Source organism: Ochotona curzoniae, unplaced genomic scaffold (assembly GCF_017591425.1).
Source record: "Ochotona curzoniae isolate NIBS_2020 unplaced genomic scaffold, NIBS_Ocur_1.0 scaffold_2476, whole genome shotgun sequence".
Classification (NCBI taxonomy): Eukaryota; Metazoa; Chordata; class Mammalia; order Lagomorpha; family Ochotonidae; genus Ochotona; species Ochotona curzoniae.
The window spans coordinates 15,940,238-15,957,329 of record NW_024467095.1 but is presented as its reverse complement, the minus strand read 5'-3'; the positions used below and the strand labels follow the sequence as shown (position 1 = coordinate 15,957,329).

At 38.6% G+C, this 17,092-nt stretch overlaps 1 protein-coding gene across 1 annotated transcript in view; it reads right to left on the bottom strand.

The window, feature by feature from the left end:
* KDM7A (lysine demethylase 7A) overlaps window positions 1–17,092 on the bottom strand; it is a 74,827-nt gene that overhangs the window by 13,040 nt on the left and 44,695 nt on the right. The window contains exons 7-12 of the mRNA XM_041002175.1: window positions 16,020–16,182; window positions 12,594–12,681; window positions 10,949–11,055; window positions 8,098–8,189; window positions 5,644–5,733; window positions 1,305–1,514 (exon numbers count right to left, since the gene is read on the bottom strand). Coding sequence (XP_040858109.1) covers window positions 1,305–1,514; window positions 5,644–5,733; window positions 8,098–8,189; window positions 10,949–11,055; window positions 12,594–12,681; window positions 16,020–16,182 — 750 coding nt within the window. The remainder of the gene's footprint in view (window positions 1–1,304; window positions 1,515–5,643; window positions 5,734–8,097; window positions 8,190–10,948; window positions 11,056–12,593; window positions 12,682–16,019; window positions 16,183–17,092) is intronic.

Below are 17,092 nucleotides of genomic sequence, written 5' to 3'. Positions count from 1 at the left end.
CTGTGAAGAAAGGCTACCTACCATGTGACCGAAAAGGACAACAACAGTATCTGGTTTTTATTGCATAAAGTCTATTTTTCTGGTTTATTTTTTTCCCATAATAACAAGCAGAATCTTTCATAATAAGCTAAATCTTTCCCAGATTGTTGCATTAAGTAGGTTTAGAATAACATAAAATAATTATTATTTAAAATTGAAGGTTTATAAAAATAAGAATTTCTACATAACTTCCTCGAATATTAACTCAGAGTTTCCTCACTTAAGCAACTGTCCAGGGCAGGCACCCAACCTATCAGTAAAGATGTCAAGCCACATTGGAGTTCCTGAGCTGGGCTTCCCACTAATGCAGATCCTGGACAGGGGGATGTTGACTCAAGTAGTTGGGTTCCTTGTTACTCATACAAGGACCCAGGACTGAGTTCCAGACTTGTGGCTTTGAACCCTCCAAGCCTTTATAGGCACCTGGGAAGCAGACCAGGAGATGGCCATCGGCTCTCAGGTTCACACACTCACTTTGTGTCTCTCTTTGTGAATAAATAAATAAATCACTAATAAACTATTTCCCATCTACTTTTAAAATTATGAACGGTGCAGATCTCATCACAAATTCATTATAAGGATTTTGAAAGGTATGACATTGACCTTGTTACTGCCTCCCACTCTCCTTTCTTCAATGGGTCAGTGCTTCTCATACTTGATGAGTTTATCCTCACAGCCTCCCAGTCTGACATTCACCCTAATGAATGCAGGTTAAGCAGAAGATTTCTGCATTCATTCTTCCCTTTTCCTGAAAATGGTATTCCTCAAATCTCTGTTGATCCATCTGACACCCTCCTTTTATTTAAGTGTCAGTTCAACTATCATTACCTGAGAGGCTGTGTGACTATGCTAGTCACACAGTAACTAACCACTCTACCCTCTTTATTCTACTAGTCCACTCTGGAGTATATACCTGTCTTCTAGTCTTTCCAACGTGGATAGGATGGAAGCTTTAGGAAGTTAGAGATTTAGCTTTCTGCTCACTCTGGTATCTTCTTCAGAGCCCAGAAGAGCACTTGGTATTTGGTAAACATTTAACAAACATGTTAGCAAATTAATGGGGCCTATTCATCCTGATTTAACACCGATGCCTAGGAAGACTAATCATCAGCATTCCTTGTAGACACAACTGTTGCCTGGTGCCTACATTTCTACAGCAAAGGTCAAGTAACAAGAATGGGTCAGACTATTGCTTTTATTACTCCTTTACAGAGCTTTAAGGAACAACTTAACTTCTTAATGATATCATGAAACGTAAGACTTGCCTCTTCCCATGGACACATCTCTAATCTTTTGAGGACTTCTCTTGTGTGGAGCTCTAGGATGTCCAGGTTAGAAGGTGTTCGGACATTATGATCTCGAAGTTTCCTTATCCTTCGTCGGGAATGGTAAGGGGAAGTTGCTTCGTTTGAAGATCTTGAAACTGGACACACAGTAGGAATTCCCTGAGATTTAACTGGTTTACCGTTTTCCTCCTTTAAGAATTAAATTCAGAGCATTTTTATGACAAAGCTACTACATACATACCTGACTAATCAGTCACAAAATATGTTAGAAAACAAAAACACAGTTTAATCATACAAACAGAAAAGAGCAAATTATAAGCCCCTAACAGCTTTGTCAAGATCTGCATATCCTTCTCCTTCTCAATAATATATTGTGACTATGTTTCTTTGGTCTTCAATATTATGCTATATGCAACAGGCTGTGCAGAATTCTACTACATGGATATAGTATAATTTACTGACCTAACATTTACTGATGGCTATTTAGGTTGCTTTCAGTTTCTTTGTATGATGAAACTTCTTCCATACACATATTTGTGGAAATCAATCATTACTTTTTAAGCCACTCACTCATCTATGCCATTTTTAAACTAAGTACTCCATAAATATATCATGAAAAGGAACATTTTACTCATTCCCATTTCTGATTCCTTCTCCAGAGGTAACCACCTGCAACTTTCTGTAGTAGCATACATAATGGAAAACTTTCCATTTTAAGCATTTTAAGTATACAGTTCAATGGCAGTAAGTACATCCATACTATTGTATAAATGTCACCCACAGTCTATCACTAGAATTTTTTCATGGGCCCAATTTGAAATTCTAAATCCATTAAATAAAAACTATCTATTTTCTACTACCCCCAATCCCTAGCAACCATGCTACCTGCTCACTATGAATCTGAAAATTCTAGGAAGAACCTTTATAAGTCAAACCATACAATATTTGTCCTTTTGTGACTGGCTTATTTCACTTAACCAAAAGCTTTCAAGGTTCATGCACATTGTGGCATGTGTCAGAAAATGTTCTTCTGGGCCTGGCGCGATGTCCTAGCAGCTAAAGTCTTTGCCTGGAATACACCAGGATCCCATAAGGGCACCGGTTCTAATCCCAGCAGCTCCACTTCCCATCCAGCTTCCTGCTTGTGGCCTGGGAAAGCAGTCAAGGATGGCCCAAAGCCTTGAGACCCTGCAGCCGCGTGGGAGATCTGGAGAAAGTTCCTGGCTCCTGGCTTCAGATCGGCACAGTACCGGCTATTGCAGTCACTTGGGGAGTGAATCATCGGATAGAAGATCTTCCTCTCTGTCTCTCCACCTCTCTGTATATCTGACTTTGCAATAAGAAATAAATAAAACCTTAAAAAAGGAGAAAATATTCTTCTTTTTTAAGGTTTTATTTATTTCTTATTGCAAAGTCAGATATACAGAGAGGAGGAGAGACAGAGAGGAAGATCTTCTGTTTGATGCTGGAATTAGAACCAGTGCCATATGGGATCCCGGTGCTCTCAAGGCCCCAAAAATGTTCTTTTATAAGGCTGAAAAACTATTGCACTGTGTATGTCTGTAACAGCTGTTTACTGCTCAGCAATGGACACTTGTGTTGCTTGGTCCCCCTGTTGGTTACTGTGGAATGCTGCTTCCCGGGATTTCCTGAGTGTATAACTTGAGCTTACATCTCTTACAACCAGCATTTTTTTTTTCTTTTTCAATTATTTGCCCTCAAATTTCTAAATACACATTTATATTATTTAAGCTTCAAATATTATTAGACTCCTACTATACAAGATGAAATTTTAATATTCACATACCTTTCCTAAATGTATGCACATTTCTCTTTACTTCAATTCAGTATTTAAATTGGACTCAATAAACATTGATGACTCAGTGCCATATACCATAGTACTTCTTTTACGTCTTGCGCTTTCTCCTTGAGTTATAACTATTTCCCTCACCATTTGCTTTGTTTCCTGTATTTATACTAAACGCCTCTCAAAATCTCCACAAGAAGATTGCAGACATCAAATTAGCTAATTCATTAATTTTACATTTTTCTTTAAAAACATTCCTCCTAGCTAGGACTGCCAGACAAGGTATAAGACACTCAGTTAAACTTGAATTTCAGATAAACAAAAATGTATGGAACCTTTCATTACCATGGTCAATCAGAGACTGGCCAGCTTAAGTGAAGAATAGTCGTTAACAGATAATTTCATAGTTTCCACTAGGACTGTTTTAGGAATAGGAAATGGTATAAAATCTAGGAAAGATTAAAATGGTGGGTTTAATGTCCATGGTTAGAATAGCCCATGTAATTCTCAATGTGGCCCACAGCTGGCTGTCAGGGCCAACTTCATTGTTTTTCCAGGTGTTTGTTCATACCTAACACGTAGAATTACTTTGGGTCTGACACTTTCAGAAATGACAGTCTCATTTGTTCAACTACTGTTTTATCATATAAATTTACAATTTTTTTTCATATACACTATCATCAGTCTTTCTGGCTGAGTTTATGCCTAGTTTTGGTTATTACTATACATGAAATTTACATATATGAAACATATGAATAATTGTATATATCTTTAAAAATAGACATGACTTTTTAAAGGTTTGTTCATTTTTATTGGAAAGGCAGATTTATGGAGAGAAGAAGAGACAGAAAAGATCTTCCATCTGCTGATTCACTCCCCCAAATGGCAACAATGGCAGGAGATGAGCCAATCCAAAGCCAGGGGACAGGTGTTTCTCACAGCTCTTGCATGCTGGAGCAAGATCCCAAGGCTTTGGCCTATCTTCCACTGCTTTCCCACGTCACAAGCAGGGAACTGGATGGGAAGTGGAACAGCTGGGAAATGAACCAGAACACATATGGGATCCCAGTGCTTGCAAAGTGAGGACTTAGCCAACTGAATCATTGTGTCTGGCCCTAGATATGACTTTCGATACTAAATCCATTTGCAAAAATGGTCATTACTTTTAATAAGTGGAAAATATTTTTCTAGTATATTTGAGCACATTGAGAATTATATTGGCTATTCTATACTGGAACTTTAAACCTACCATTTTAATCTTTTCTAGGTTTTATACCATTTTCTACTACTAAAACACAGTTCCGGGCCCGGCGCGGTGGCGCAAGTGGTTAAGGTCCTCGCCTTGCACGCCCGGGATCCCATATGGGCGCCGGTTCTAATCCCGGCAGCCCCGCTTCCCTTCCAGCTCCCTGCCTGTGGCCTGGGAAAGCAGTCGAGGACGGCCCAAAGCTTTGGGAACCTGCACCCGCGTGGGAGACCCAGAAGAGGCTCCTGGCTTTGGATCGGCATAGTATCGGCCCGTTGCGCTCACTTGGGGAGTGAATCATCGGATGGAAGATCTTCCTCTCTGTCTCTCCTCTCTGTATATCCGCCTTTCCAATGAAAAAATAATAAAAATAAATCTTAAAAAAAAAAAAAAAAAACACAGTTCCAGTGGAGTGGAAACTGTGAAATCTATTCTTCGGGTGAACTGGATAGTAACAGAACTAACTTCCTGAAGAACTGCCTTAGTTAAAACCACCAATCACAGATATAATGGGCTTTCATACCAGGGCTTTTACCTAACCAAATTACTCAGATAGTTGCAGTCAAGTGGGTCTCCTTCCCCAACCCACCCTGTTAATCTCATCCCTCTTTCCAAATTCGGTTTCACATAAATTTATTGACTCCTTTTGTAATTTTTCTCTTGCTGTATTTATGTAAAATGTATTCTCTGAAATTAATTGAATCTGAAGGTTGTACTAATTACTTTGCACTGTTAATTTTTTATGTAATCTGAAGAACCCGGTAATTGTTTCCTTGTAACTTCATTACAATAAAATATTCTAAATTCCTAAGTAATTAAAAGCTGGACAACTGGACAGTCCGCCCAAGATTTGACTCGTATGGGACCTTTCAAAGGTGGTGGCAGGCTAATCCTCTGGCAGCAGCCCCCCTGGATGCCATTTCGTGCCCCAGCTACTCCACTTCCATCCAGCTCCTTGTTTATGGCCTAACAAAGCAGGAAAGGATGGCCTAAAGCCTTGGAACCCTGTACCCCCATGTGGAAAAGGCTCCTGGCTCCTGGCTTTGGATTGGATCAGCTCTGGCTTTTGCAGCCATTTGGGGAATGAACCTGTGGATGGAAGACTTTCTCTATCTCCTTCTCTGTAAAATCTGCCTTTCAAATAAAAATAAATACATCTTTTTTTTTTTTTACGAGCTTTCAGATGTTTGTAATGTGGTGGCAGATCCATTTACTTCTCAAAGCAGACAGTAAGCAAGTATTTAAATGATAGTTTCTCTTCTTACCTCTATTGCTCGGATTACTTTAGAAAGTTCTTTAATAAGATGTCCAGGTCTAACATTGTCTGGAATTTCAAAGGCATGTTCAGATACCAGCTGTATACAGATTAACAAAGATTAGGAAACCAAAGTTATTTACACTTTACTATGTTAAAACTAATTTACTGAACCAAATTTTGAGTTCATTAGACCAAAGGCAAAGCCAAATACAGCCATGTCTCAGACTTCACACAGCATAATACTGCTAAGGAGATCCTCAATCCAAATATAAACCCCTTTCAGAACAGGTTAAAAATGAACTGGTCTCATAGGCAGTTCTGCTCTATATTGAGTAATAACCCCTGCCTCCACCTCTAACGTGATTCTAACTACCACTACCAATTAGTAAAATGATTTAGCATTCGCTACATAAGACAAGGAATTTTAAAAAGGCAAAAGCAGCTCTAAAGTCTTTCTAGTTTCTCTGGGAAGTCTAATTTGTTTTGAAACTTTTTTTATATTTTAATAGTCAAAAGTAAAATAAGAAAAAGGTCTCACTAGTAGCAAAGGAAGAAACTGATGAGTTAGCATATCTATTTTATTATACACTGCTGTCACTATTTGGGTTTGCTTATAATCACAACTTGGTTTTAGCATAAATTGTAAAAACCAAACCAATATTAAGTTCTAAATCTGGGCTCTGGCACTTCTAAGCACTTTATAAAAATTAACTCATTTAACCCTTTGGATACTGTTAATAAATATTACAGGTTCAGTTTCCCTCAACTGAAATACTTGGGAGTAACTATTTGGATATACACAATGAGATATCTTAGGCATGGGATGCAAGTCTAAACATACAATTCATTCATACTTCACACAAATACACATAACCTGAAGATAATTTTGGAGAGTACTTTAGCCTACCTGTGCATCTACTGACTGCCACAGGCGCACTGTTTTCTACCTGTAGCATTACAATGGTACTTCAAAAGCTTCAGATTTCGGACCTACTAGCCTCATGATCAAGAGCACTGAGACACAAACGCTTGCTTAGCAATAGCAGGGCTCAGTTTTGAATACAAACACCTCACTTCAAAATCCATGCTCTTAACACACCTCAAAGTAAAGTTAACAGATAAGTAAATGCAGTTTAATGTATGGATTACTAGTTTTTATTACTGAAAGCAGATATTACTATACATCAAAATCACCAGTGAAGTTTATTAAAAACCCAGGTTCAGACCCTGCCCAAGTCTATTAAATCCGAATTTCTAGAGAGCCCAGGTTTTTATATTTAAAAAGCTCTGAAAGCAATTCTGATAAACAAAGAATTGAGAGCTATTTAACCTTTAGCAGTAAACAAACTACAGTTTTTATAACACACACTTAACTTTGCTTTATCTTCTTGTAAAGATTTTAAATTTCTACATACTTTTCCTTGTCATCTAGGTGGTGAAGCCTTTGGTATTATTAAACGTGATCTTTATTTTCCTGAATGTGTTTCCACAGCACCTTGCTCTAGCAGTGTCAGTGGAATTATAACAACAAAGAGAACGGGAGCATAACATTATTGAGACAGTAATCCATTAATTATTATCTCCCAATTAACTCTTAGGAGCAAAATTTTTATTTCAAGTGGATATTCAAGAAACGAATTACGAATGCTTTTTCATCATCTCACATTTATTAAAGCACCATAAAGTTCCTTGGGGTTGAAATAAAGATGAGAAAAATGTTCCTATTCTTCAAGAGCCCATAAACCTACTAGCCTAATGGACACATTACCATACATAATCAGTTTTAAAATGGTGCAAGTTATCTGCTAAAGAAGGAAACATTAACTCCAAATGGAAAACTGGAGTGACTTCTAGGAGGTGGTAAGATTCAAATGATGGAAACCACAGAGCCAACTTGTGGTGAAAATGAAAATTTCTCACTGAAATCCTGGGCCCTCTGCCAATTCCTACATAAAAGGCAAAGAGTGTAGGCTTTGCAACCCCAAAAACTTACCTTTAAGTCCTAATTCCACCAGTTCTCTTGGGCAAGTTACTTTTAAAAAAAACTCTTTCAACCTTGTCTTTCCCATACGTAAACAAGATCACCAATAACATCTAGGTCTCATATAGACACTCTGAGTAAATGAGATCATTCATATATAGACTAAACACAGCACTTAGGTTGCATATGATTATTTTATGTTTATTTCTTAGTCATGTTTACTTCTTTTACTTCTTTGTTAATATCCTAAATATAACTGAGTGACTTTCTTCTTCAGATAATAAAAGATTTAAGGAAACACCTAAATAATTTAGTCATAAATATACAAAGAAACAACCTATACGCATTGCATAAAATGTTGGTTGTATTTAAAGCATGATTTCCATTTCTTCAACTATTGGCACTCACATCAATACAGCTTAAGAGTAAGGGTTCTGTTTTCCCAATCTTGAAACATAAAACACAATTCTAATGACTTACTTCTTTTTTCATCCATAGTTTTAAAGCAGTATGCAGTGCTTTTACTCCTCGTACTAGGTAAGTTTGAGGTTGGAAACCATCTTCTCTCAGTTCTACAGAAATAAAGAGAGGTACAGAAAATAGTTGATGTTATAAAGATAAAGGGAATAACTTTAAATATTGAAGACTTACCCTATATCAAGCTGAGTAATTTCCAAATTAATAGAAAGAAAAATGGACTATAAAACAACTCAATTGCCCAGCACCATAGCTCAACTAGCTAATCCTCCACCTTCAAGCACTGGGATCCCATATGGTCACTGGGGTTTGTGCCCCAGCTGCTCCACTTCCCATCCAGCTCCCTGTTTATGCCCTGGAAAAGCAGTAAAGGATGGCTCAAAGCCTTGGGATGCTGCATCCACACAGGAGACTCAGAAAAAACTCCTTGTTTTGGATCAGCTCAACTCCAACTGCTGAAGCCATTTGGGGAGTGAACCAACAAATGGAAGATATTTTTCTCTCTGCCCTTTCTGTAAACCTGCTTTTCAAAGCAAACAAACAACAAAACAAAAAATATATAACTATACCAAATTTAATTGTATTAAATACTCCAACCGAAAACTAAACCAAAATGGGTAGGTATCTGGCCTCATAGTTAAATCACTTGTTGAGATGGCTCAATTACTGGGTTTCTGGTTGAATACATGGTTCTTGGCTTTGGCTTTGGTTTCTTTGTGGGCATTTGGAAAGTGAGTCAACAGATAGAAACTGTTTCTCTACCTCTCAAATAAGATCAGCCACTATATGCTTGCTTGCTTTTTGCGAGGACAGGTAGTAGAGTCAGCTTATAATAAACTAAAAGGACTTATGCAGAAATGAAAGGGAAAAAAACCCTACAAATACGTATCTGATACCTACCAGATTATTAAGTCTTATTATAATAAAAACTTAATGGTGCACATGATAATGTACTTGGTGGAGACGTCTACCAACCCCATGGCACAGAAGAATGAGTAAATGAGTGTCACAGGACCCACAAAAATATCAACACATGAGCTAGAAGAGGATTAACTCTTACCAACTACAGAGAAACTATTGACTTTAAAATATGGTACTGGCACACACATGTATTTGTAAGAAACCAAGTGAAAATATATTCCCTTCTTATCACCCACACATCCACAAAAATTTACAAATGAGTTAAAGGGAAATGCAAAACCTTAAACTGTAAAAGCTGTTAGAAGACAATGACCTTAGAATGTAAAAGAAGTTCTTAAATAAACCATAAAAAGCACAAACCACAAAAGAATTTTAAAATGTTAAGATATTTTGGCCTTCAATAGATACCACAAAGAGAATAAAAAGAGTTGAAGATATGTGCAACCTATTACTTAAAGGACTAGAATTTAGAATAAAGAATTCCTGTGAATCACTATAAAAAAAAACAGCTAAATTAAAATATTGGCAAAAGACTTGGCAAAAATATTGGTAAAATAAAGGCACTTCAGTAAAGAAGAAATCCAAAAGGTCAACACATATGGAAAGAATTTTTCAATTACATGGATAATCATGGGAATACATATTAAAAGCACAAGAAACACTGCTTAGGTTACAAACATTAAAACTTCACAATAACATGTCGATCAGAGTGTAGATCATATAAATCTGCCATGGAAAATGGAACTGGCACAATCTGAGATCAACTACTAAATGCTATCTATTGGACTGAACCACAGTCTGTTGCGCATACTGGCATGTGCAGGAACTAGGGCTGGAGGAGGGCCTGGTGGGGGTTATTGGGAGCGACTCCAACTAGGTTGCAGTTCCCTCTGTGAGTGTGTGGTGGGCAGGGTTAGGCTGGGCCACAACATCTTTTGGTTTACATATGAGATGGGGCTGGGGACAGAGCTGACAGGGTAATCGCAACCATCAGGCTGTAGGCTGAGGTGGGTGATGGACTGAACCTGAATCAGGAGTCAGGAATCAGGTCGGGGATCACCTTTGGTGTGGTTTCTTTGGGAACCCCTCCCAACCAGACCACTAGACTTAAAACTTCAACCATGGTGAAAATCACAGGATCAGTGGTCTAACTATGGAAGACATGTGTCAGAACTAGGTCTCCTTGGTTGCTGAGGCCTGCGCAGTGGACAGCACGCCCAGATGCTCATGGGGGACATGACAACCAGTTAATTGAGGCCTGCAGAGGACATTTAATATCATGGAGGGCAGAGCAAAGTGGATAATTCTTCCGGTCAAGCTTTGACAGCAAGTATTTGCATAAACCAAAACTCGAAGGTATGCTATGTCAGCGAAACACTGAAATTCCATATCTCAAAAAATAACTTTCAAGTCTAAATAAAGGAATGTTAAAATATTTTTCTTCAACTAGAGAATCATAACTAACACTCGGTTGGTTTACATGACTATAATAGCCAAGTAACAGTCACAATGATGACGGCACAGGCATTTCTCAAGACAGGAAAATCATCCACTTGGTTTTTTCTAAAGCAAATATTTGTGAACACATGTTGGTAACATGTTTCAGAGTGAGGCACTTTTATTTAGATGCTTGATGATATGTGCAGGCTACTGGACTACTCGGTGAAATAAACATATTCTAAGATTTCCTAAGCTGTTCTGATGTGGATCTACACTGATCTGATTTTTAAAAGCACAGAAGCACAGGCTGCTAGGTTATGGGATGGAGGCTAGAATTTGCTAATAAGGTTGCCAATGGGCAAATCATGTATTTAAAAATAAAATACTGGTAACATTTGTAACACACAAGAAAAGGGTCTCTGTCAGGTGGCTTTTTGTGAAATGTAGAAATATTACATGTCATATAAAACAAAATGTACAAATTATTAATTACCTTTCAGGGTTTCCAGCAGATTTTTGGCTACAAACCAACATATGGCTTCAAAGAAAGGGAATTTGAAAAGATCCGGTGTTTTCAGCCTTTTCTCCATTTCATAACACCTAAATAAATAAAAGTTGAAGAAATATGTAATATTAATATTAGCATTTCAAGGTTAAATGAAAATAGCCAACTTGAAAATAAAGTAGGTCATGATATATAGAAGCCAAGCATGTGCTATATGTTAGTTAACCTCATTACATGTAGATAAGAATGAATTATGATCTTATCCAGCCTGTGACCTTAATAAACTTGATAGTCTACTTAAGAACTATTCTGAGCTTCAGAAAAGATCGCATCATGGGATTTGTATCCTAGTTTTATCAAAGGATAGTTTAAAAGGGTTCCACTGCGAGGAACAACACAGCTCCATATCTTGGACAATACTGTAATGTCTGCCCAGCCATTTTCCATTAGGCTGTCCTAAGATTCCAAAGTCAAGATCTCTCTTGACACTGGCCAAGGTGAGGAGATAGGAAGCGTAGCCTGACAGAGTGTCAGTCTTCTGTCAGAGTCCTTGCATAGTCCACATGGCGGGAGCCATCCCTTCTCCAGGGCCAGCTCAGGCACAGAAGTAAGAGTCACACTTGGCAGGTGTGAGACCTACTAAGGTTACCTGGCTTGTCAGAGCCACTGTCTCCCTTGACAGTTTCACCACACTTACGGAAGTCCAACGAAACAGCTTTCTATCAGGAATTTCTAGTTCTCTCATTTCTGATGCAGTTTATCAGTCAAGAATCAGTTTTACCATGAACAATGTTGCCTGGTTTCATTCTACCTGATTAAACTATCAGGTGAATAAAACCACAGAAAAGTCAAATTTTCACACAGAAGTACAAATAGCTGTTGATCCTTTATCGCAGCAAAATCAAGGCAGATGTTCTGAAGCAACCCCGACCACAGGGTTCTTTTCCTCAGCACCATGTGCACACCTAAGTCTGGCTGGATTTAGTTCATTTCCCTCACTGAAAAATAGCTAGAGGGGAACACATGCCGAGATTTATGTCAAATAAAGTAAGTCACCATTTTTATTTCAGAATGGAAATGAATCAATATGAATATCCCCTTGGCAGAATTTTTAAGTAATGCTTCAGTTCAAACATTCCTATTCTTAATCATTTGTGAAAGCCCTTCTGTATAGGGCCATGATAAACACTTATTAAATAAGGTATGCAGTGAATTTACTTGTTTTCTAAAACAAAAATGTCCTATTTAAAAAGGGCAAGAGTCGGGGCCCGGCACGGTGGCGCAGTGGTTAAGGTCCTCGCCTTGCACGCCCGGGATCCCATATGGGCGCCAGTTCTATCCCAGCAGCCCCACTTCCCTTCCAGCTCCCTGCTTGTGGCCCGGGAAAGCAGTCAAGGACGGCCCAAAGCTTTGGGAACCTGCACCCGCGTGGGAGACCCGGAAGAGGCTCCTGGCTTCGGATTGGCATAGCATAGCATCGGCCGTTGCGCTCACTTGGGGAGTGAAACATCGGATGGAAGATTTTCCTCTCTGTCTCTCCTCTCTGTATATCCACCTTTCCAATAAAAAAAATAATAAAAATAAATCTTTAAAAAAAAAAAGGCAAGAGTCTTTAAATACTAATGACACAAACCTGAGTTGCATGCCAATGTTAAGGTTGTGCAGGAAGTTCCCCCCAAAAGCCATACAGTCCTGAGAAGTGAGCACAGCATGAATCCACCCTGAAATGGTTAAAAACATGGAAATCGGTGATTTTTCAACATTCAGGCCAACTTAAAATACCAACATCAGTTTACTTCATATTCTAAAGCTAAGGAAGTCAATATTTATTGTTATCTACTGATTTACTCAATTAAATATATATTAGATGACTATTGTATGTCAGGCTCTAATCTGAGTTTGAGATACGGTATTTAGGTTTCTAAGTTTATAAGCACATTCCAGGAGCCGGCGCTGTGGTGCAGCTGCCAGCATGCCACATGGGTGATACTCTGCTAACATGCCCAGGAAAAAAACAAAGGATGACCCAAGTGCTTAGGCCCCTGCTCAGCCTTGTCCATTGCACCCATTATTTTAAATTGTTATTTTATTTTGATGATCTTTATATAGTTGATAAGGGTACAAAGTGTCAAGGGTTACAGGAAAGTGGGCAAGACGACTGTTTCCACGTTCTCTCTCTCTTTCCTTTTTTTTCCCCCCTGTATCTGGGGTAAGGGGGGAAATAAAGGGAGAAGCCCCACCCAGCCTCCCACCCATCCCAGGTCCCCAACATGGGGCATGCTCTGAGGGCACTGCTCAAGTGGTTTTGATAGTTCAACAGTTCTGAACTGCTGCCAATCGTGCCATTCCAAGCACGATGAAATCCCTCCAGAATCCACTGGCACTGCAGCCATCTAAGGAGTGAACCCAGTGAACTGAAGATTTCTGCTTTCTCTTTCACTTTACCTTTCAAATAAATAAATAAATCTAAAGCAGACAAACACACAGTTCAACTTTCTATTAAAGATTTTAGTTAGAAGTCAAGTCTGGTTTGGATGAGGAAAGGACCCCAGTTCCCAAGCATCAATGGTGAAGTGGGTGCTGTGACTGGCTCAAGCCCAGGTTTGAGAAGAAGACTAAGAACTAAGACAGCTCGGTGTGCTTTCATCAAGAAAGGTCATGGTCCTGTGAACTTTATGGCTAGCAATCCAAATTGGGCTGTGTTTTCCCATTAAAATATTTTCAAAGTAAGAATTATTTCTAAGAGATGATTCCTAGCTTTTTTGAAATACTAACAATTTAGAGAAATACAAATAGATGCACTTGTGTCTGCATAAAAAAAAATGCTTTTAAAATATATAATCTCATTTTCTTTATCTTTCATCCTTTCACCCCCATTGTGCTACAACACAATATCAAAAACTCCTCAAACAATTGGTTTTTAGGTATGCCCCATTAGTGTGCCCAGAAGCACAAGGCTTTGCGCTTGACCGTGAAAGCACAAACTGGAAGTATGTCTACCAGCTCTATAAATCCTACACCTGCCTGCCAAGGCTGCTCTGGCACAGTGGTTACTATAAGAGTCGGGGCGCACATTTTATGAGCAGGTGCTAGAAATGCAATATACAGGGCAGTTGCACACAGTAACGAATTATCCTTCGTCACTCAGGACTGTCAGATTCTTTTGGACACACAAGTACAGAGCATGTTAACTCACTGTCTGAGCCATGTGTGCAATGCCACTAACAGTACTCCCTAATCACTGTGATCATGGTGGGGGGGGGAAGCCCCAAACTTTCCAAAACATCTTGCATGGGCCACACTGCTGCAGTTGAGAACCACTGATGTCTACCCACACTATACACCAAGTATTTCTGCTCAGCTCTGCCACAATTTCTAAGTAGACAACTCTGTGTACTGAAAGAAACTGTAGTTTGTGATTGTCTATCAGTTGGCAACAGCTCACTAACGTCCTCCAGGTGTGGGCCCTCAAGCAGCAGCACTAGCCTCAGCACTTGTTAGAAATGCAAATTGTCAGCTCTACTGGAATCCACTTCATCAGTACCTTAGGGAGGAGGTCCAGCAATATGTTGTCTAACAATTCCTCCACGACCATGAGAGCTGAGAACCACTAACCTACACCAGTGCTACTAATGGAATCCGGGTTGCCCGCAGCACACACATGTATCAATTTCACGCTTAGGCAGCTAACTGTTCTGTTCTGATGCTGCTGTCCTTGCACAAAAACAAACTGAAACAGCATTTCATTACGTTATACTTTCATTTTTATATATTTCAGTTAGATCATTAAATCAATCTTTAAAAATGATCTGTGTAGAAGGTATCTATGAATCAATCCACGCTATCTTGTCCCCGTGAAAATGGCCTATTATAACAGAGCCCACCCTGAATTCCTTCTCTGCATAAGCACCCGACATCGTGAGGACTTCCCCACAGCCACATAATTGCTAGCACTGTGTTCTGGAATCTTAAGAACTGTGAGCTAAGTAAACCTCTTCTCTTGATAAAGTGCCCCTCTTTGGGCATCTTGTTACAACAACCCAAGATGGACTAAGACAGACACATTCAAGAAAGCAAAAGCATAAGCCACAGAATGGGGGAAAACATTTGCAAGTTATATATATATATATATATGCACAAAATAATGCTTACACACACAATAGTAAAAAGACAACTCAATTTAAAAGTAGCTAAAAGATATGGATTAAACTGAAGAAGATCTACAAATAAGCATAAGAAAAATGCTAAACATCATTAGTAATGAAGGAAATATAAATCAAAACTGTAACATAATCTTATTTCACACACACTACAAGGACAAAAATAAGAGATCATCATGATGTTGGCAAGGATATGGAGAACCTAGAGCCCAGAACCCAAATATTTTGCTAACAGGACTATAAAACACCATAGCTATCTACAGAATAGTTTGGCAGTTCCTCACCAAGTTCAACTACATAACACAGCAATCCCACAAGGTAAATAATCCACTGCTTCCCCAAATACTTCCACATAAAAACTTGTACATAAATGTTCAAAGAAGTTATTCATGACAGTCAAAAAATAGGAAAGAACTCAAATGTACATCAACTGATGAGTGGATAAATAAAATACTGTTTATTGTACAATGGAATATTGCTGGGTCATATAAAGATGAAGAAGTTCTATATTCTGTAGCACGAATGAGCCGAGAAAATATGCTAAATGATATAAGCCTAACAGAAAACACAAAAGGCTACTGTCTGGTTCTATTTCTACGGAAGTGTCCAGAATAGGCAAAGTCACAGCGACAGACAGTCCTTCAGTGGTTGCCAAGGATTCAGAGGAGGGGAGAATGGAAGTGACTACTAAAGGGTATGGGACTTCTTTCTGAGATGACAAAAATATGCTGAAATTAGATAGTGACGATGGTTGTACAGCCTTATCAATCCACTAAAAGTTGAAGTGGAACCTTAAAAAGGCCAATATTATGGCATGTGATTTTTATCCCAATAAAAATTAAAATGAAGGCACATGACATATCAGTCATGAAGAGCAGAGGGTAGGATTAAGACCTTACCTGTAGGAACAAATAAGGTATGTCCCTGCTTCACCACACATTTATAGCATTTGTCCACTTTATCTCCAAAGAACACTTCACTCTGGGTCACAGATGAACTCCAGGATTCATAGAGCGCCAAATTTTCATCTGTTGGCTTTATCAAATAAAAAATTTTCTCACCCTGGAAAGAAGAAAACATATTTCATTTTTGTTAAAAAAAAATCACCTTTAGATGGACAACATGAATCCAATTTTCCAATATAGTAATCTAAATTAACTTAGACAATTATCAGATTTTTTCAGGTCAAAAAAGACCTACTGCATGTATCTCATCAGTGGCTACAGAGCTTTAGAATTACTTAGTTGACTGACTGATTTAAAAGGCAGCGTGTCAGAGGGAGAGAAAGCTATCTTCCACCCTCTGGTTCACTCTTCAAATGACTGTAACAACCGAAAACGGATCTACCGTATGACCCAGCTATCCCACTGCTAGGAATACATCCAAAGGAAGTGAAATATGCATGAGAAAGTGACCTGTAGCCCTGTGTATACAGCAGTACAATCCACAATAGCAAAGACATGGAACAACCCAGATGCCTGTCCAAAGAGAAGTGGATAAAGAAACTGATACATCTACTCCGTGGAGTACTACTCAGCCATTAAAAAAGAAAATGAAATTCTACCACTTGGAACAGAATGGTCCCAACTGGAGACCATTATGCTTAATGAAATAAGCCAATCCCAAAAGGACAAATATCATAAGTTCTCTCTGATTTAAGGCAGCATTCATGCAAAATACAAAACAAACAGATACTTAGGGAAACAAATATATACGTATATTCTCATAGATGAATTAAGTAATGGAGACTTGCATATCTGGAATTGAAGATACCTTTCAGTATGCATTTCTACTCCCAATGAAACAGTTAAATATACTTCAATAACATGATGCTAGATTTTCTGCCTTTGCCTATACCTACAATGCCATGGTGCATCTGTATAACAAAATGTTCAACTTGGAGCTGTTGCCGAAGTACTATACTGCTGAATAATATGAGGAAGAGGGACTAATGAAAGCAAAAGGGGGAGAG